Source organism: Protomyctophum bolini (genome assembly GCF_963924005.1).
Source record: "Protomyctophum bolini genome assembly, chromosome: 11".
In the NCBI taxonomy this organism is placed as follows: Eukaryota; Metazoa; Chordata; class Actinopteri; order Myctophiformes; family Myctophidae; genus Protomyctophum; species Protomyctophum bolini.
The window spans coordinates 2,223,343-2,244,352 of record NC_137872.1 but is presented as its reverse complement, the minus strand read 5'-3'; the positions used below and the strand labels follow the sequence as shown (position 1 = coordinate 2,244,352).

At 43.0% G+C, this 21,010-nt stretch overlaps 1 protein-coding gene across 1 annotated transcript in view; it reads right to left on the bottom strand.

The window, feature by feature from the left end:
* card11 (caspase recruitment domain family, member 11) overlaps positions 1-21,010 on the bottom strand; it is a gene marked incomplete at its 5' end in the record, with an annotated part of 36,544 nt that overhangs the window by 5,639 nt on the left and 9,895 nt on the right. The window contains 13 exons of the mRNA XM_080776454.1: positions 2,069-2,251; positions 2,963-3,080; positions 3,535-3,630; positions 3,804-3,888; positions 4,455-4,731; positions 9,874-10,000; positions 10,973-11,174; positions 11,689-11,803; positions 12,006-12,043; positions 14,300-14,513; positions 15,415-15,490; positions 17,708-17,866; positions 19,509-19,706. Of these exons, the coding sequence (XP_080632580.1) occupies positions 2,069-2,251; positions 2,963-3,080; positions 3,535-3,630; positions 3,804-3,888; positions 4,455-4,731; positions 9,874-10,000; positions 10,973-11,174; positions 11,689-11,803; positions 12,006-12,043; positions 14,300-14,513; positions 15,415-15,490; positions 17,708-17,866; positions 19,509-19,706 (1,888 nt within the window). The remainder of the gene's footprint in view (positions 1-2,068; positions 2,252-2,962; positions 3,081-3,534; positions 3,631-3,803; positions 3,889-4,454; positions 4,732-9,873; positions 10,001-10,972; positions 11,175-11,688; positions 11,804-12,005; positions 12,044-14,299; positions 14,514-15,414; positions 15,491-17,707; positions 17,867-19,508; positions 19,707-21,010) is intronic.

Below are 21,010 nucleotides of genomic sequence, written 5' to 3'. Positions count from 1 at the left end.
GCGACAGCACTACCAACTGTGCCACCGTGCCTCCTCAAGGCAGGCATTCTCTCACACACGTACAATTCAGTCTGGCTTAGGGCCCAGTTAGGGCTGGGCCTTCATTTTCAGGTCTGTTGAGAACTCTACAACACACAACAGAACACAAGGCAGCGCAGCTCAACACAGCACGACTCAACATTGACAACACAACTCAACACAATTCTTGGTGGGAATTCTTGGTGTCATAAGCATTATGTTATACTTTAGCTATTGAAAAATAGCAGAGATCTACAGATCTTGTAGGTCTGCTATTTTTGAAAAACCGTGAAAATGCGGCACAAAATCTTTTAATATATATTCTTTCAAAAGCGAACGTTTTTAACTCAAAGCGTTGCTCCTGAGGGGTTCCTGGAATAACATATTTTCAGATAGGGGTCCTTGACATGAAATATTGAGCACCACTGACAGAAAACAGGCCTGCTGTGAATGGGTTATATCATCCTGGCATAACAATACAAAGCAACACAATGTTATTGTTCCATTTTAGTCACAGTGGGGGGGGGGGGGGGGGGGGGGCTTTGTCTGGAGGAGAAAAGTATGTCAATGAATATTTCAGAGAAAGAATGAGATTCCAGTTCACATGGCTGTAAAAGAATGCCTTAAAAGGTGTGCTGAGGACTACTGAGGAGTAGAGTGTCAAAAGCAAGAGGTGCATTCATCAGACTGAGAAACACCTGGAGCGGTTGGCCCAACGGTTTGCGGAGCGGTCTTGATATCGGAAGGTCGCTATAGTTCGTATCCCCGGACCGGCACGTTAAAATTACCACCGCTGAAGTGCCCTTGAGCAAGGCATTGAACCCCCACCATGAAATGTTCTATGAGCAGGGCCTGGCTGGAAACAAGTTATTGGGCTTAGTCCAGTTACCCATACATGTAAACATGGTACCTTTCCTTTCCTTTCCTCAAACAACATCATGAGAAGAACCAAGCTAAAACTGTACAGGACACTAGTGTTGCCAGGTCTGTAACCAGTACTGTAAACTGTACAGGACACTAGTGTAGTGTTGCCAGGTCTGCTATACGGATGAGAAACGTGGAAAATGAAATGAAAAGGAGACAACAAGGCAGTTGACGTGTTTCACAACAGATGCCTACAAAGAATACTCTAAAACTGGTAGTCCCAATAATTGATTTATGGTTATTTACTACAGTCCTATTACAACATATACCCCAGGAAATCTGTCTGAACGAACACCTGGAACCTCGGGGCTTACTCAAGTGAATTTTGAATAACAAACTTTTACTTGCAACATAATATATGTTGTATTGATATACTTAAAACATTTGAGTCCTTTTCCACCACACCCACCCCATCACCCTCATCCACACCAATGATGTAACAGTGAAGTAACATTTTTTAGTTTTTTTATCAACTAGGCCATCTTTGTCTCTCTTGCGCGTTCTCGCCTTCTCTCTGGCCTCGCCTTCACTCCTTAACATTGACTACCTAAACTCCGACAATGGCTGACCTGAATCCCAATGGCACCTGCTTGCTTTCAATCCATCTTCATTGTCTTCAGACTGACCTCATGCTTCCTTGGGGAACTGGGGGGTTTCCCCAGTTGGACGACGTACGTGTAGAACATGGAAGGAACGCATTATTCCCTCTGGGAGACGGTTGCGGCTGCGGTTGAAGGAGGTTGAAGGTTGCAACCACTCCTACAACCAGCAATGTCCGTGTACCTGAGCACCTGTGTACCTGTGTGTATGAGCACGAGTGGTGTGCGCATGCGTGAAATTGGAACGACACGAGTATGTGACTTATTAATACCAGTAGGGGGCGCCAGAAACAGAGAGAGGGGTATGCTGTGCCTGCTGCTTGCTAATGAGAGAGAGAGAGGGGGGGGGGGAGAGAGGGGAGTTGCACCACTCGGTTCACACGTGTGTGATTTTTTTTAATCGAAGAGCGACTGACATAGAAGACATTTTTTAGAATCTGATCTCAGGTCAGAATGAAAACTGTCAGGATGTAGAAGAACATTTTTAGAATCTGATCTCAGGTCAGAATGGGTTAAACAATACAGACCTGGTTTGCAGATGTTGAAGTCCATGGCCCCGCCCATGTTGAGCATCTTCTGGATGATGGTTCTGGCCATGGGGGCGGGGCTGAACAGAACCGGTCTCTTCCTCTGGGGGCGTCGGGGGGTGACGGGACTGTACGGAACCAGACTGAGACCCCGGCCCACGCCGCTGTCGGGGTCTGCAGCGTCTGAGAAAAGTTGTGACAATGTGGCGTAAATCTTTGAATAAATTATGCTTTCACAGCGAACGTTTTTAACTCAAATCTTTGCTTCTGGGAGGTCTGGAACAACATATGTTCAGATGGGGGGGAGGGGGGGGTCGGCGGCCAATTACATATAATATTTGGGGTCCTTGACAAAACCACCGACATAGAAATCATAGGTTTTTCAGAAAACTGTCATGATTTAAAAGACATTTTGTAGAATCTGGTCTCAGTCCTGAGTTAAATGTTTTACCACATTTTTCTAGGTACAGATTATAGGCTCATTCATAGTCTGGATTTTCGGTGGTGAGGTGACCACCACCGCTCCGGTGGTGAGGTGACCACCACCGCTCCGGTGGTGAGGTGACCACCGCTTCGGTGGTGAGGTGACCACCACCGCTCCGGTGGTGAGGTGACCACCGGACCTGAAATAACGTTGAGCGGTGGTGAGTAAAAACAGAGAGAAGGGCTGGAGCGGTGGTGGTGGTTTGCTCTTCACCGCGGCTCAGTGACGTCATGTTGTAGTTCGGTGGTCACCTCAGTGACGTCATGTTGTAGTTCGGTGGTCACGGTGGTCACCTCAGTGACGTCATGTTGTAGTTCGGCGGTCACCCCACCACTGGAGCGGTGGTCACCTCACTTCACCACCCAAAATCCAGACTATGAATGAGCCTTAAGTGGTTCTTTCTGTCTCACCCTCAGGTCTGAGAGTCTCCAGACCTTGTCTGGGGAGAGACGTGTTCACCGTGTTGATGATCCGCACACGCTCAGTGCTGTTCATCCTCTTGTACTTGTGATCCACCCTGCTGACAAACTACACGCGCACGCACGCGCACACACGCATGCACACACATGCACACGCACACACACACACACACACACACGCACACACACACACACACACACACACACACACACACACACACACACACACACACACAGTCAGTTAACCCTCTGTAGGTCTATGCAAAACATCCTGCACATAATTCTACATTCATTCAAACTCCTAATTCTGCCTGGGGGTAGGTGGAGGTTTATTGATCTGATGATCATCCAATAATATCATCCCGATATGAAAGAAAATATTTCTAAAGAAGAATATAGGGATAGGTTATGTTTCTGGAGAATAAAATTCTATCGGAAATAGTTCAACTCAGTGTTGATATGGCACACTGACTATCAAGAAAACATGGCACTTGGTGTGTGTGCGTGCGTGCATGCGTGTGCGCGCGTGTGTGTGTGTGTGTGTGTGTGTGTGTGTGCGTTACCTGTAGTATCTGTGTGATGAAGACACTGGCCCTGGACATGCGTGGACTGGCTTTAGGATCTGCTACATGGCTGCTGTCCTCTGGCTGTAAGGAGTTCTGTCCACACCAAAACAGGACGGGTCAGGAACGTGTGCGTGTGTGTGTGTGTATGTGTGTGTGTGTGTGTGTGTGTGTGCGCGTGTGTGCAAATAAAGCAGACACATGAGATGGGCGTTTGAGGAGAAGAGAACAGATCAAAGGATAGTTTTGTGACAGAATGTATAACTGACTGTGAGGCTGCGATGACCTTCGCTCTCCTCTCGTCCTCCTCGATACAGTAACTTCTGGATCTTCACCAGCAGCAGCTGCTGGGCCCTGAACACGCACGCACGCACGTACACACCAAAACAAATACATTATTCACACCAGCGAAATGTCTCCACATCGTAATAATCAGTCAGTGTTCCGGAACATTTTCAATGCCTTTTCTGCTTAAAGGAGAATTCCATGCTAGAATGCTTTCTTATCTTTCTTACCTTTCTTTGTAGTTGTTACGTCCCGACCAAAGAGGTCCAGGTCTTATTTTGTGCAAAAACTCCTTATTGGCTATTTCCCCTACCATAAGCCCTCAATGAATTGCATTGAATTGAATGGGAATTGAATGGGGCTATGGGGTGTTATGCTAGTTCGCTTATTTCCATCGAAAGAAGTAGTAAAGTGTGCCGCTTGGGATATTATTTACATTATGAAGAGAGGATATGTAGAAAGAAATTATAATTTTGAGCGATTTTTTTGTATTTACAGCATGTCTCCCCCCCCCCCCCCATCTCTCTCTCCCGTTTCCTGTCAGCCTACTGTCTGTCCCTTCAAGAAAAACAATAAAAAGGCGCAAAAAAAGATACTTCAATCAATCAATCAATCAATGAATGGACCAATCATACCGTGCGTTGCTGGGCAGCGTGCCGCGGTCGGCGGCCTGTAGGTCGCCGGCGGTGAAGGGGTCAACGGGGACACACAGCCACGCCTCCTCCTCCTGGCGGCCCCCCGGCTCCCCCTGGTGGTGCCGCGTGTCCAGCACGTGCACCACGTCGTCACAGAGCGCGCTCAGGGAGCAGCCGTCCGATTGGCCGGCCGACACGTCCAGGTTGAGGCGGATGTAGAAGGAGTCGCCGGACGCCACGACGCCGTCCGCCACGTCCCTCTGGAGACGGCGGTAACCTGGGGGGGGAGGGGCACGCACGCACGCACGCACGCGCACACGCACGCGCACGCACACGCACACGCACACGCACACACACACACACACACACACACACACACACACACACACACACACACACACACACACACACACACACACACACACACACACACACACACACACACACACACACACACACACACACACACACAATTCAATTCAAAGGGCTTTATTGGCATGAGAAAACATACGTTTACATTGCCAAAGCAGAAAGAACAATACAACAATACAGCAATACAATCAAAACAAAAATTATGTACTTTTGAAGGTCAGAATCTTCAATAGATCGAATTCTATGTACCAAAATCACTCAATGCAGGTATACTAGTGCAGGAATAAACACAATGATTAGTCTTTAGGGTGGTTGTGTTCCGTTTTATATCCTTCTCCTATCACAGCAACTCACAAATCTTGCTGCTGTGTTTGCACATTGTTGTACTTCGCCCAGCAGATATGGGAGTTTTTTGTCATTGGTCATGTTTTCAAAATCTCCGTGTGTGGTTGTAATCTGTGGGAAGTATGTGTCTCTGATGTCTTGGTACAATGGACAGATGGTTAGGAAGTGTAGCTCGGTTTCCACTTCGTTTAGTGTGCAGTGGGTGCATAGTCTGTCTTCTCTCGGGATACAGGTCTGCCTATGACAGCCTTTCTCGATTGCGAGACTGTGCTCACACACACACTTCACAAATACAGTACACAAAGACATATGGGGCTCCATTTTCGTCACCGCTAAATCCCCTTATGTGTATCCCCGTGGTGCAACCACTCCTATACAACCAGCAATGTCTGTGCGTCTGTGCGTATGCCTGTGTAGCTGAGCCTGTGTTCATGAGCATAATGAGTATAATTATGACTTATTAGTACCAGTAGGGGGCGCCAGAAACAGAGAGAGGTGCTGCTCTGTTGCCTGCTAATGACAGAGACATAGAGAGAGAGAGAGAGAGGGGGGGGGGGAGGGGAGTTGCACCACTCGATTCACACGGGTGTGATTTTTTTTTTTACTATTTAAAAAAACCTTTTTGAATAGTTCAACTGGCCACAAGGCATAATGATGCAGCAGTGTTAGCTAGGCAAAAATGACAATTTGACCAAAAAGTGAGTTAGGCAATTATGAAGCTATATACAGTCATACATAATACTGTATAATTTAAATGCATAAATCGATTAATCAAAAATAGCTAGAAAGCAGACGGACAAATACACACAGATTCAATTGAACCGGTACAAGAGTTTAATAAAACCATGTCAATTAAAATGAATGTTAACCTTACAGTCATGGTTAAATGAATGTTAACCTTACAGTCATAGTTAAATGAATGTTAACCTTACAGTCATGGTTAAATGAATGTTAACCTTACAGTCATGGTTAAATGAATGTTATCCTTACAGTCATAGTTAAATGAATGTTAACCTTACAGTCATGGTTAAATGAATGTTAACCTTACAGTCATAGTTAAATGAATGTTATCCTTGCAGTCATAGTTAAATGAATGTTAACCTTACAGTCATAGTTAAATGAATGTTAACCTTACAGTCATAGTTAAATGAATGTTAACCTTACAGTCATAGATAAATGAATGTTAACCTTACAGTCATAGTTAAATGAATGTTAACCTTACAGTCATAGTTAAATGAATGTTAACCTTACAGTCATAGTTAAATGAATGTTAACCTTACAGTCATAGATAAATGAATGTTAACCTTACAGTCATAGTTAAATGAATGTTAACCTTACAGTCATAGTTAAATGAGTGTTAACCTTACAGTCATAGTTAAATGAATGTTAACCTTACAGTCATAGTTAAATGAATGTTAACCTTACAGTCATAGTTAAATGAATGTTAACCTTACAGTCATAGTTAAATGAATGTTAACCTTACAGTCATAGTTAAATTAATGTTAACCTTACAGTCATAGTTAAATGAGTGTTAACCTTACAGTCATGGTTAAATGAATGTTAACCTTACAGTCATGGTTAAATTAATGTTATCCTTACAGTCATAGTTAAATGAATGTTAACCTTACAGTCATAGTTAAATGAATGTTATCCTTACAGTCATAGTTAAATGAATGTTATCCTTACAGTCATCGTTAAATGAATGTTAACCTTACAGTCATAGTTAAATGAATGTTAACCTTACAGTCATAGTTAAATGAACGTTAACCTTACAGTCATGGTTAAATGAATGTTAACCTTACAGTCATGGTTAAATGAATGTTAACCTTACAGTCATAGTTAAATGAACGTTAACCTTACAGTCATGGTTAAATTAATGTTAACCTTACAGTCATAGTTAAATGAACGTTAACCTTACAGTCATGGTTAAATTAATGTTAACCTTACAGTCATAGTTAAATGAACGTTAACCTTACAGTCATGGTTAAATTAATGTTAACCTTACAGTCATGGTTAAATTAATGTTAACCTTACAGTCATAGTTAAATGAATGTTAACCTTACAGTCATAGTTAAATGAATGTTAACCTTACAGTCATAGTTAAATGAATGTTAACCTTACAGTCATGGTTAAATGAATGTTATCCTTACAGTCATAGTTAAATGAATGTTAACCTTACAGTCATAGTTAAATTAATGTTAACCTTACAGTCATAGTTAAATGAATGTTAACCTTACAGTCATAGTTAAATGAATGTTAACCTTACAGTCATGGTTAAATGAATGTTAACCTTACAGTCATGGTTAAATGAATGTTATCCTTACAGTCATAGTTAAATGAATGTTAACCTTACAGTCATGGTTAAATGAATGTTAACCTTACAGTCATGGTTAAATGAATGTTAACCTTACAGTCATGGTTAAATGAATGTTAACCTTACAGTCATGGTTAAATGAATGTTAACCTTACAGTCATAGTTAAATGAATGTTATCCTTACAGTCATGGTTAAATGAATGTTATCCTTACAGTCATAGTTAAATGAATGTTAACCTTACAGTCATTGTTAAATGAATGTTAACCTTACAGTCATAGTTAAATGAATGTTATCCTTACAGTCATGGTTAAATGAATGTTATCCTTACAGTCATAGTTAAATGAATGTTAACCTTACAGTCATAGTTAAATTAATGTTAACCTTACAGTCATAGTTAAATGAATGTTAACCTTACAGTCATAGTTAAATGAATGTTAACCTTACAGTCATGGTTAAATGAATGTTAACCTTACAGTCATGGTTAAATGAATGTTATCCTTACAGTCATAGTTAAATGAATGTTAACCTTACAGTCATGGTTAAATGAATGTTAACCTTACAGTCATAGTTAAATGAACGTTATCCTTACAGTCATAGTTAAATGAATGTTAACCTTACAGTCATAGTTAAATGAATGTTAACCTTACAGTCATGGTTAAATGAATGTTATCCTTACAGTCATAGTTAAATGAATGTTAACCTTACAGTCATGGTTAAATGAATGTTAACCTTACAGTCATAGTTAAATGAATGTTATCCTTACAGTCATAGTTAAATGAATGTTAACCTTACAGTCATGGTTAAATGAATGTTAACCTTACAGTCATGGTTAAATGAATGTTAACCTTACAGACATAGTTAAATGAATGTTAACCTTACAGTCATGGTTAAATGAATGTTAACCTTACAGTCATGGTTAAATTAATGTTAACCTTACAGTCATAGTTAAATGAATGTTAACCTTACAGTCATGGTTAAATGAATGTTAACCTTACAGTCATAGTTAAATGAATGTTAACCTTACAGTCATGGTTAAATGAATGTTAACCTTACAGTCATAGTTAAATGAATGTTAACCTTACAGTCATAGTTAAATTAATGTTAACCTTACAGTCATAGTTAAATGAATGTTAACCTTACAGTCATGGTTAAATGAATGTTAACCTTACAGTCATGGTTAAATGAATGTTATCCTTACAGTCATAGTTAAATGAATGTTAACCTTACAGTCATGGTTAAATGAATGTTAACCTTACAGTCATAGTTAAATGAATGTTATCCTTACAGTCATAGTTAAATGAATGTTAACCTTACAGTCATAGTTAAATGAATGTTAACCTTACAGTCATGGTTAAATGAATGTTATCCTTACAGTCATAGTTAAATGAATGTTAACCTTACAGTCATGGTTAAATGAATGTTAACCTTACAGTCATAGTTAAATGAATGTTATCCTTACAGTCATAGTTAAATGAATGTTAACCTTACAGTCATGGTTAAATGAATGTTAACCTTACAGTCATGGTTAAATGAATGTTAACCTTACAGACATAGTTAAATGAATGTTAACCTTACAGTCATGGTTAAATGAATGTTAACCTTACAGTCATGGTTAAATGAATGTTAACCTTACAGTCATAGTTAAATGAATGTTAACCTTACAGTCATGGTTAAATGAATGTTAACCTTACAGTCATAGTTAAATGAATGTTAACCTTACAGTCATGGTTAAATGAATGTTAACCTTACAGTCATAGTTAAATGAATGTTAACCTTACAGTCATAGTTAAATTAATGTTAACCTTACAGTCATAGTTAAATGAATGTTAACCTTACAGTCATGGTTAAATGAATGTTAACCTTACAGTCATAGTTAAATGAATGTTAACCTTACAGTCATAGTTAAATGAATGTTATCCTTACAGTCATGGTTAAATGAATGTTAACCTTACAGTCATAGTTAAATGAATGTTAACCTTACAGTCATGGTTAAATGAATGTTAACCTTACAGTCATGGTTAAATGAATGTTATCCTTACAGTCATAGTTAAATGAATGTTAACCTTACAGTCATGGTTAAATGAATGTTATCCTTACAGTCATGGTTAAATGAATGTTAACCTTACAGTCATAGTTAAATGAATGTTATCCTTACAGTCATAGTTAAATGAATGTTAACCTTACAGTCATGGTTAAATGAATGTTAACCTTACAGTCATGGTTAAATGAATGTTAACCTTACAGTCATGGTTAAATGAATGTTAACCTTACAGTCATAGTTAAATGAATGTTAACCTTACAGTCATGGTTAAATGAATGTTAACCTTACAGTCATGGTTAAATGAATGTTAACCTTACAGTCATAGTTAAATGAATGTTAACCTTACAGTCATGGTTGGCTCGGCAGTGCAACTGCACGGGTCCGGTGCAATGCGTCAGAGTCCAATGGACCTCTTCCTGAGTACTGGTGTCCAATGAAACGCTTTGGTTCTCCCCGCGTATGCACCCCTCCAGCTGGTCAGCCAATCACAGTGAAGGACAGGGGATTGAAACACAGGCAGTGTAGCATTCACTAGCAATAATATATATACTGTACAAACCGACTGTAACAGTGGTGGAATTATTAGCGCCTTTGTCTCGGGTATATAACCGCAGTAAATATAAATGTTAAAGGGACACATATATGTTAATGACGTTTAGAAGCTTTAGATCACTTTCCTTGGGGTCTTTATGTGTGTAATATGTGGTTTTAGATATTTTAGATTGTAGCAGTGAGCCTGTTGTCTCTGATGTCATGGACACTGGGCTCACTTCCTTCCTGGACTACATGTTGTCTCAGTAAGACAGCTCTCCCCCCTATCCACAAGGAGGAGCAGTGCACCAAAGAATTATGGGAATTGTAGTCCAGGAAGGTAGTGAGACCAGTGTCCATGACATCAGAGACAACAGGCTCACTGCTACAATCTAAAATATCTAAAACCACATATTACACACATAAAGACCCCCAGGAAAGTGATCTAAAGCTTCTAAACGTCATTAACATATATTTTTTTGCAAAAAGGGTGAAGTGTCCCTTTAACCACTCACAGTAGAAGCCCCATTTTTAAAATAGTGAAAATATCAGATCTACAAGCTCAGGCTTCTATTGTATAGTGACATAATGGAAATATTATATAATATTATATAATAAGTAAAGTACAGATACCTCAAAATAGTACTTAAGCCATTCAGGCCAGGAACATCTAAGCATTATGTTATACTTTAGCTATTGAAAAATTGTGAAAATGTGGCGCAAATCTTCCAATATATATTTTTTCAGACGGGGGTCGGCGGCCAATTACATATATTTTTGGGGGTCCTTGAACGTTTTTGAGAACGACTGACATACAGAAAACATGGGGTTTTTCCAGAGAAAAAGATCTTTGTAGAATCGACCTCAGGTCTAAATGGGTTCATTAAATGCTCCGGGGTTATACTTCTCCTCACCAACAGGAGGCGGTGTCCCTCGCACAGCCCCGCCCGTTCGCTGCTGGAGCCTGATTGGACGGAGGCGACGAAGAGGCCGCGGTCGTTGCCTCCCACCACGCTGACGTCCGTCAGCAGGCTGTCTCCGGCGAGCGACAACACCTGGACCGGCTTCACCGTGGAGCTGACCCGGGAGAGGGAGGAGAGGGACGGGCGGAACGGCCTCCACGCACGCACGCACAAAATACTGGATGTGAACATTTTTAAGACAACAGATATTTAAAGGTTTTATGACATTCATTTTCATTTATTTTTCTTTTTCTTTTTTCTTTTAGGTTTTATGACCTCAATTACACCCAAAAAACCTGAACTTTGAACATTCAGTGGATTTTCTGTGGTCTGAAGTTTACTTTGGGGTTTGGAAGCCTTTTGAGCTACAATGAAAACAGGCAAAACAGTGAAAACAGTGACATCTGCTGGCAAATCCCATTGACATATATGGGATTTGCAGGATCTTACATCACAAACTGCCGGCAAATCAGAGCACCTGTTTGAGCCAGAAAAGCCCAGATCACAGAAAATCTACTGAATGTTAAAAGTTCATGTTTTTTGGGTGCAATTGAGATTAGAAAACCTAAAAAAAATAAGAAAAATTCCAAAACCTTTTTTTTAATGTCACAATTCCTTTAAGATACACATGCGTGCGTGCGTGCGTGGGTGTGTGTGTGTGCGTGTACCTCTCCAGTGAGAGCTTCCTGAAGATGCTGTTGACCTGCTCAAGGTCGTAGACGTCCATCCCCTCCGACTGGTGAGAGGACGAGGACGAGTGGACAGACGGAGGACCCTCGTTCTCTGACAGACGTACAGACAGACAGACAGACAGACAGACAGACAGACAGACAGACAGACAGACAGACAGACAGACAGACAGACAGACAGACAGACAGACAGGCGGAGGTAAGTCAACGGGCAGAAAGACAGACAGAAATATATAGGCACCGTAAATGCACAGTTCTGGTCTAGTGTGTTTAAAAAAAATAAAAACGGCTCTTACCAAAGTCCAGTTCCATGTTGTCATCAAAGCAAGACAGGCTGGAAGAGACCAAAAAACGTCAACGTTTCATCACACACATCATACTAACAGTAGGTTTTAACAGCGGGAGGCCATTGATTGATTATTTAATTGATTGAAATATTTATTAACAGTTTGCAGAATTACAGTACATTTCAAGCACAAACTCAATACAAAGACTGTTAACTGTGAGTGGACGACCCAATTAAGCATTACACTTGTTTACAACAGGGTCCACCATGTTCAATTCATCAAAACATTTAGAGACGTACAAATAGACACTTCTATAATAGTTAAAGAACAGAACAGGAATTCATCATAAAGGAAGCAAAAAGGGAAAATAAACATATACAGTGAGGGGGGAAAAGGGGGGGGGGTGGGCAACGGCGAGCATCGCTTGAATTCCATTGGCTATCGCCCAATCGCCCACTATCGCCGGGCGACGTCGCCCAAAAGATGAATTATTTGTACTAGCCCTTACCCGTTGTGAGATATTTGCCCCCCTCTTCTGGCCGTGGGGGGGTACTGCGCCCGGTGCGTTTTTAATTCACTGATAAATGTTGCATCCTTTGGTATTCTTCTCCTGATAAACTACACGGTTTGCACACATCTCACCATGCACAACGGCGACAGGTAGCCTGTCCACACATGGACCGCTACTTTGCATTCATATTCATGTCATATTGACAGTACAATACCCATTTTTGCATTTTTTAATCCACTAATAAATTCATTATAAATCATTAATGTGTCAAATCGAAAAAAGGACGTGATTGGTGCAGCCAATGATGAGATAACACACTGTCAGTGACATTCATTCAGACATTCAGAGATTCGCTGAATTATTATTAGGATATTTTCGGCCGACGTTCCTCCGCCCACTTTTCAACCATGGCCTGTTCGCCTGCTATCGCCTGCTATCTCCAGTCGTCGCCCGTAGGGTCCCGTTGACAAATAATGCACTTCCGGGACAATTCGTCTGGCTGTCGCCCTACTGTTAAAACGTACTGTAAATGTTCTCATTCCAGGGGATTTCAAAACAACCTCGCTGATGAATGTTCTAAAGCCACTGAGAGCTCATGATCAGATCATTAGAATAGATTAACCCATTCAGGCCCTGACGTCGAAAATTAAAAAAAATATGTTTTCTATAAATCATGACAATTTTCGGAAAGATTTGAGGCACATTTTAACGATTTTCCAAAAATAGCAGAACTACAAGTTCATAGCGTTTTTTTTTTTTTTTAATAAAATATTATATATATTTTTAGTCATTTACAATTCAAGGATCACTGACTGGCTTCATCTTACGTCCATATCAGACCCGGAGAACGCTTTGTCCATATCTTTTTTACAGTCTATCTATGGTATGAAGCCATGAAACACAGGCAGAACACAGGACAGCTGTCCTTTATGTGTTTATGAAGCCATGAAACACAGACAGAGCACAGGACAGCTGTTCTTTATGTGTGTATGAAGCCATGAAACACAGGCAGAGCACAGAACAGCTGTTCTTACTGTGTGTATGAAACCATGAAACACAGGCAGAGCACAGGACAGTTGTCCTTTATGTGTTTATGAAGCCATGAAACACAGACAGAGCACAGGACAGCTGTTCTTACTGTGTGTATGAAGCCATGAAACACAGGCAGAGCACAGAACAGTTGTTCTTTATGTGTGTATGAAGCCATGAAACACAGGCAGAGCACAGAACAGTTGTTCTTTATGTGTGTATGAAGCCATGAAACACAGGCAGAGCACAGAACAGTTGTTCTTTATGTGTGTATGAAGCCATGAAACACAGACAGAGCACAGGACAGCTGTTCTTACTGTGTGTATGAAGCCATGAAACACATGCCGAGCACAGAACAGCTGTTCTTACTGTGTGTATGAAGCCATGAAACACAGGCAGAACACAGGACAGCTGTCCTTACTGTGTGTATGAAGACATGAAACACAGACAGAGCACAGGACAGCTGTTCTTACTGTGTGTATGAAGACATGAAACACATGCAGAGCACAGGACAGCTGTTCTTACTGTGTGTATGAAGACATGAAACACATGCAGAGCACAGGACAGCTGTTCTTACTGTGTGTATGAAGCCATGAAACACAGGCAGAGCACAGGACAGTTGTTCTTTATGTGTGTATGAAGCCATGAAACACAGACAGAGCACAGGACAGCTGTCCTTTCTGTGTGTATGAAGCCATTAAACACATGCAGAGCACAGGACAGCTGTTACTTACTGTGTGTATGAACAGAGCCAGACCGTTACCTGCGGACCAGGAAGTCATGTTCTCTCTCTCTCTCTCTCCGGACGAGCGAGGCTTTCTCTGGCGGCTCGGCGAGCATGGACTGGATGCTGTCGTTACGACGGGGGGGCAGGGGGGAAGGGGAGGGGAGGGGGGAAGGGGGGCAGACGTTGTTGTGGACGTGAGACTTGGATGTGTTGTGGTCGTCCGAAGCTTCTCCTCCACTCACAGACAACGCTGCACATGAGGACAAAATGTATTATTACAGTCGCATATACACGTAGTATTACATGTATTTATTACACAGTCTCATACTGTACACGCTACAGCAGGGTTCCCCAATAGCCGGCCCGCGGGCCCGCCCCCTTGTGGCCCCTGGAAGAATTTCGAATAAAAAAGGCGAAAAAAAGTTTCGTTTTTTTGTTTTTGTTTTGAGGGGTCCCAGATATAAATGGCATTACATGGGGGTCAGTATAGCCCATATGCATGTCAAACTGGGGGTCCTTTTCAAATGGGTTCTCTTGCCCTGAAAATGAAAAATGGGTGTCCTGGAACGACATATTTTCAGATACAAATACAGATCATTCTGGGGGTCCGTGATATGAAAGAAGGTTGAGCACCAACTGGCATAGAAACATTTAGGATTTAGAAGGCTTTTTTTTATTTTTATCGGCCTCAGTATGCATCTCACGTGCACTGGGATGTACAATTGTGTAGCTTACATCTCACTGAGAATAAAAACAAACATAGCAATTAGCAACAGAACAAGCAAATATAATTAATTCAAGTAGGTTTAGCCTACAGCCTTTAAATGAACACAATACAAAATAGTCAAACATGTGTCAATGTTGAAAAGTGTGGTAGTCCCTCCAAAAACACATTATTATCGCCAAACCAAACTCTTGTTTTGAACCATTAACTACAAATGATTAAAAAAAGAGAGTCTCATTAAAAACATAGAAATAAACAATAGATAATGCTCTAACTGCAAACGCGCAGCCTTTGAGTTGTACATACATACTTACTAGTACTAGTTGTACATACAGAATGTTTACTAGTATCAGTGCGTTCAGTGTTTGAATGCACGGTACGGTGTTATTATATTTGACAGTATTAGCGGCGGATCAGTGTGTCTCACCTGCGTGTGGAAGAACCTCAGAGTAGACCGGCAGGTCCAGGACTTTGGGAGCAGAGACTGGAGACTTCACTCTGATCTGAACAACAACACAACACACACTGATCTGAACAACACAACATACTCTGATCTGAACAACACAACACACTGATCTGAACAACACAACACAACACACTGATCTGAACAACACAACACAACACTGATCTGAACACCACAACACACTGATCTGAACAACACAACACAACACACTGATCTGAACAACACAACACACTGATCTGAACAACACAACACTCTGATCTGAACAACACAACACTCTGATCTGAACAACACAACACTCTGATCTGAACAACACAACACACTGATCTGAACAACACAACACAACACACTGATCTGAACAACACAACACAACACACTGATCTGAACAACACAACACAACACACTGATCTGAACAACACAACACAACACACTGATCTGAACAACACAACACTCTGATCTGAACAACACAACACTCTGATCTGAACAACACAACACTCTGATCTGAACAACACAACACTCTGATCTGAACAACACAACACTCTGATCTGAACAACACAACACTCTGATCTGAACAACACAACACACTGATCTGAACAACACAACACAACACACTGATCTGAACAACACAACACTCTGATCTGAACAACACAACACAACACTCTGATCTGAACAACACAACACTCTGATCTGAACAACACAACACACTGATCTGAACAACACAACACAACACACTGATCTGAACAACACAACACTCTGATCTGAACAACACAACACACTGATCTGAACAACACAACACAACACACTGATCTGAACAACACAACACAACACTCTGATCTGAACAACACAACACTCTGATCTGAACAACACAACACACTGATCTGAACAACACAACACACTGATCTGAACAACACAACATACTCTGATCTGAACAACAACACAACACAACACTCTGATCTGAACAACACAACAACACAACACACTGATCTGTTGTGTGTTTTAGGGGCTGACCCCGGGTCAGTGGTTGTGTGTTTTAGGGGCTGACCCTGGGTCAGTGGTTGTGTGTTTTAGGGGCTGACCCCGGGTCAGTGGTTGTGTGTTTTAGGGTCAGTGGTTGTGTGTTTTAGAGGCTGACCCCGGGCCAGTGGTTGTGTTTTAGGGTCAGTGGTTGTGTGTTTTAGGGTCAGTGGTTGTGTGTTTTAGAGGCTGACCCCGGGCCAGTGGTTGTGTGTTTTAGGGTCAGTGGTGTGTGTTTTAGGGTCAGTGGTTGTGTGTTTTAGGGGCTGACCCCGGGTCAGTGGTTGTGTGTTTTAGGGTCAGTGGTTGTGTGTTTTAGAGGCTGACCCCGGGCCAGTGGTTGTGTGTTTTAGGGTCAGTGGTGTGTGTTTTAGGGCTGACCCCGGGTCAGTGGTTGTGTGTTTTAGGGTCAGTGGTTGTGTGTTTTAGGGTCAGTGGTTGTGTGTTTTAGGGTCAGTGGTTGTGTGTTTTAGGGGCTGACCCCGGGTCAGTGGTTGTGTGTTTTAGGGTCAGTGGTGTGTGTTTTAGGGTCAGTGGTGTGTGTTTTAGGGTCAGTGGTTGTGTGTTTTAGGGTCAGTGGTTGTGTGTTTTAGGGTCAGTGGTTGTGTGTTTTAGGGCTGACCCCGGGTCAGTGGTTGTGTGTTTTAGGGTCAGTGGTGTGTGTTTTAGGGTCAGTGGTTGTGTGTTTTAGGGTCAGTGGTTGTGTGTTTTAGGGCTGACCCCAGGTCAGTGGTTGTGTGTTTTAGGGTCAGTGGTTGTGTGTTTTAGGGTCAGTGGTTGTGTGTTTTAGGGGCTGACCCCGGGTCAGTGGTTGTGTGTTTTAGGGTCAGTGGTTGTGTGTTTTAGGGTCAGTGGTTGTGTGTTTTAGGGGCTGACCCCGGGTCAGTGGTTGTGTGTTTTAGGGTCAGTGGTTGTGTGTTTTAGAGGCTGACCCCGGGCCAGTGGTTGTGTGTTTTAGGGTCAGTGGTGTGTGTTTTAGGGCTGACCCCGGGTCAGTGGTTGTGTGTTTTAGGGTCAGTGGTGTGTGTTTTAGGGCTGACCCCGGGTCAGTGGTGTGTGTTTTAGGGTCAGTGGTTGTGTGTTTTAGGGCTGACCCCGGGTCAGTGGTTGTGTGTTTTAGGGGCTGACCCCAGGTCAGTGGTTGTGTGTTTTAGGGTCAGTGGTTGTGTGTTTTAGGGCTGACCCCAGGTCAGTGGTTGTGTGTTTTAGGGTCAGTGGTTGTGTGTTTTAGGGGCTGACCCCGGACCTTTTTCAGGTTCGGTCGGCGCTTGATGCGCTGCGGCTCTTCGGGCAGGAAGAAGGACTGTGCAGGCGAGTCATCGCTGGAGCATTCCGATTGGCCCTGGGAAGGTTTAAACTCCTCCCCCTGACATATGATGGTCGGGGGCAGGTCCCTCGGCAAACTCTGAAAAAAAACAAAAACACAACCGATTTAATTGAGAGACAGACAACAATCTGCACCATTCTGGTCCCAGTGCACCATTCTGGTCCCAGTGCACCATTCTGGTCCCAGTGCACCATTCTGGTCCCAGTGCACCATTCTGGTCCCAGTGCACCATTCTGGTCCCAGTGCACCATTCTGGTCCCAGTGCACCATTCTGGTCCCAGTGCACCATTCTGGTCCCAGTGCACCAGTGCTGTTTTTGTCTTTGGAATTAAACTTTTGTCAATTTTAGTCACCTGGAATGTCTTAAGGCCTATTCATAGTCTGGATTTTCGGTGGTGAGGTGACCACCGCTCCGGTGGTGAGGTGACCACCGCTCCGGTGGTGAGGTGACCACCGCTCCGGTGGTGAGCTGACCACCACTCCGGTGGTGAGGTGACCACCGCTCCGGTGGTGAGGTGACCACCGCTCCGGTGGTGAGGTGACCACCGCTCCGGTGACCACCGCTCCGGTGGTGAGGTGACCACCGCTCCGGTGGTGAGCTGACCACCACTCCGGTGGTGAGGTGACCACCGCTCCGGTGGTGAGGTGACCACCGCTCCGGTGGTGAGCTGACCACCGGAGCTGAAATAACGTTGAGCGGTGGTGAGTAAAAACAGAGAGAAGGGCTGGAGCGGTGGCGGTTTGCTCTTCACCGCGGCTCAGTGACGTCATGTTGTAGTTCGGTGGTCACCTCAGTGACGTCATGTTGTAGTACGGTGGTCACCTCACCACCGAAAATCCAGACTATGTATGAGCCTTAAGTGTTTTTATACTTGCTGAAAATAGCCGATCTACAAGCTCACAACGCGTCACGCTGCGAAGCGTTGTGAGCTTGTAGATCGGCTATTTTCAGCATGCAACCAGGTGTAAAATGACTTATACTGGATCTTTTGTCCTAACATTTCAGTCTAGTTTTTATTGGTTGACGAAATTGCCAATATATTTAGTCTTAGTTTTAGTCTGATCATAGCTTAGTTTTCATTTGGTTTCCATTTAGTTTTCGTCAGTGAAAAAAGGTAGTCGACGAAATAAACACAGAAAAGTAGAACAGATTGAGAGAGAGAGAGAGAGAGAGATAAATATATAAATAAGGAAAAGGCCTCTTCTTCCAGCTGCATTCTTTACATTAGTGTCCAGACAGTTGTCCTTACATTAGTGTCCAGACAGTTGTCCTTACATTAGTGTCCAGACAGTTGTCCTTACATTAGTGTCCAGACAGTTGTCCTCCAGACTTAAATTAGTGTCCAGACAGTTGTCCTTACATTAGTGTCCAGACAGTTGTCCTTACATTAGTGTCCAGACAGTTGTCCTCCAGACTTACATTAGTGTCCAGACAGTTGTCCTTACATTAGTGTCCAGACAGTTGTCCTTACATTAGTGTCCAGACAGTTGTCCTCCAGACTTACATTAGTGTCCAGACAGTTGTCCTTACATTAGTGTCCAGACAGTTGTCCTTACATTAGTGTCCAGACAGTTGTCCTTACATTAGTGTCCAGACAGTTGTCCTCCAGACTTACATTAGTGTCCAGACAGTTGTCCTTACATTAGTGTCCAGACAGTTGTCCTTACATTAGTGTCCAGACAGTTGTCCTTACATTAGTGTCCAGACAGTTGTCCTTACATTAGTGTCCAGACAGTTGTCCTTGCACAGACGTCGTAGACGCGACTCCAGCGTCACCAACTTCCCCTCTTTGCGTACGATCTGGATGTGGAGCTCGTCGCTCTTCTCCTCCAGCTCTCGGATCAGTTTGCGGTACTTGTCCTTATCGACCAGACACTGGGAGAAATGATGCTGGGCCTCGTCCCGGGACTTGAACGCCTGCACACACACACACACACACACACACACACACACACACACACACACACACACACACACACACACACACACACACACACACACACACACACACACACACACACACACACACACACACACACACACACACACACACACACACACACACACACACACACACACACACACACACACACACACACACACACACACACACACACACACACACACACACACACACACACACACACACACACACACACACACACACACACACACACACACACACACACACACACACACACACACACACACACACACACACACACACACACACACACACACACACACACACACACACACACACACACACACACACACACACACACACACACACACACACACACACACACACACACACACACACACACACACACACACACACACACACACACACACACACACACACACACACACACACACACACACACACACACACACACACACACACACACACACACACACACACACACACACACACACACACACACACACACACACACACACACACACACACACACACACACACACACACACACACACACACACACACACACACACACACACACACACACACACACACACACACACACACACACACACACACACACACACACACACACACACACACACACACACACACACACACACACACACACACACACACACACACACACACACACACAATAAAGTAGCAGATCAGCTGGGGGGGGGGTTTGGCAAGTTGGTGGTGACCAGGGGGGCAGTCAGACAGATATTTAACCAGGGGGGCAGTCAGACAGATATTTAACCAGGGGGGGCAGTCAGACAGATATTTAACCAGGGGGGCAGTCAGACAGATATTTAACCAGGGGGGCAGTCAGACAGATATTTAACCAGGGGGGCAGTCAGACAGATATTTAACCAGGGGGGCAGTCAGACAGATATTTAACCAGGGGGGCAGTCAGACAGATATTTAACCAGGGGGGCAGTCAGACAGATATTTAACCAGGGGGGCAGTCAGACAGATATTTAACCAGGGGGGCAGTCAGACAGATATTTTGTGAAGCCACTAAAGGAAAATCGGGATTTCCTGAAAGTTCATATAATGGCCTGTTGTGGCGCTGTCTGTCATTGGGCCCAAAAAAACTCCCCATAGAAGTCCATGTATTTGGGCCCAACTTCACCTAGACTGTATTACCTTAATAAACATGGTCATGAATACTTTCTGCTTCCAGTCACTAGTTTAAAGTCTCATTTCTCATGTCATAATATTCTTTTTGGAA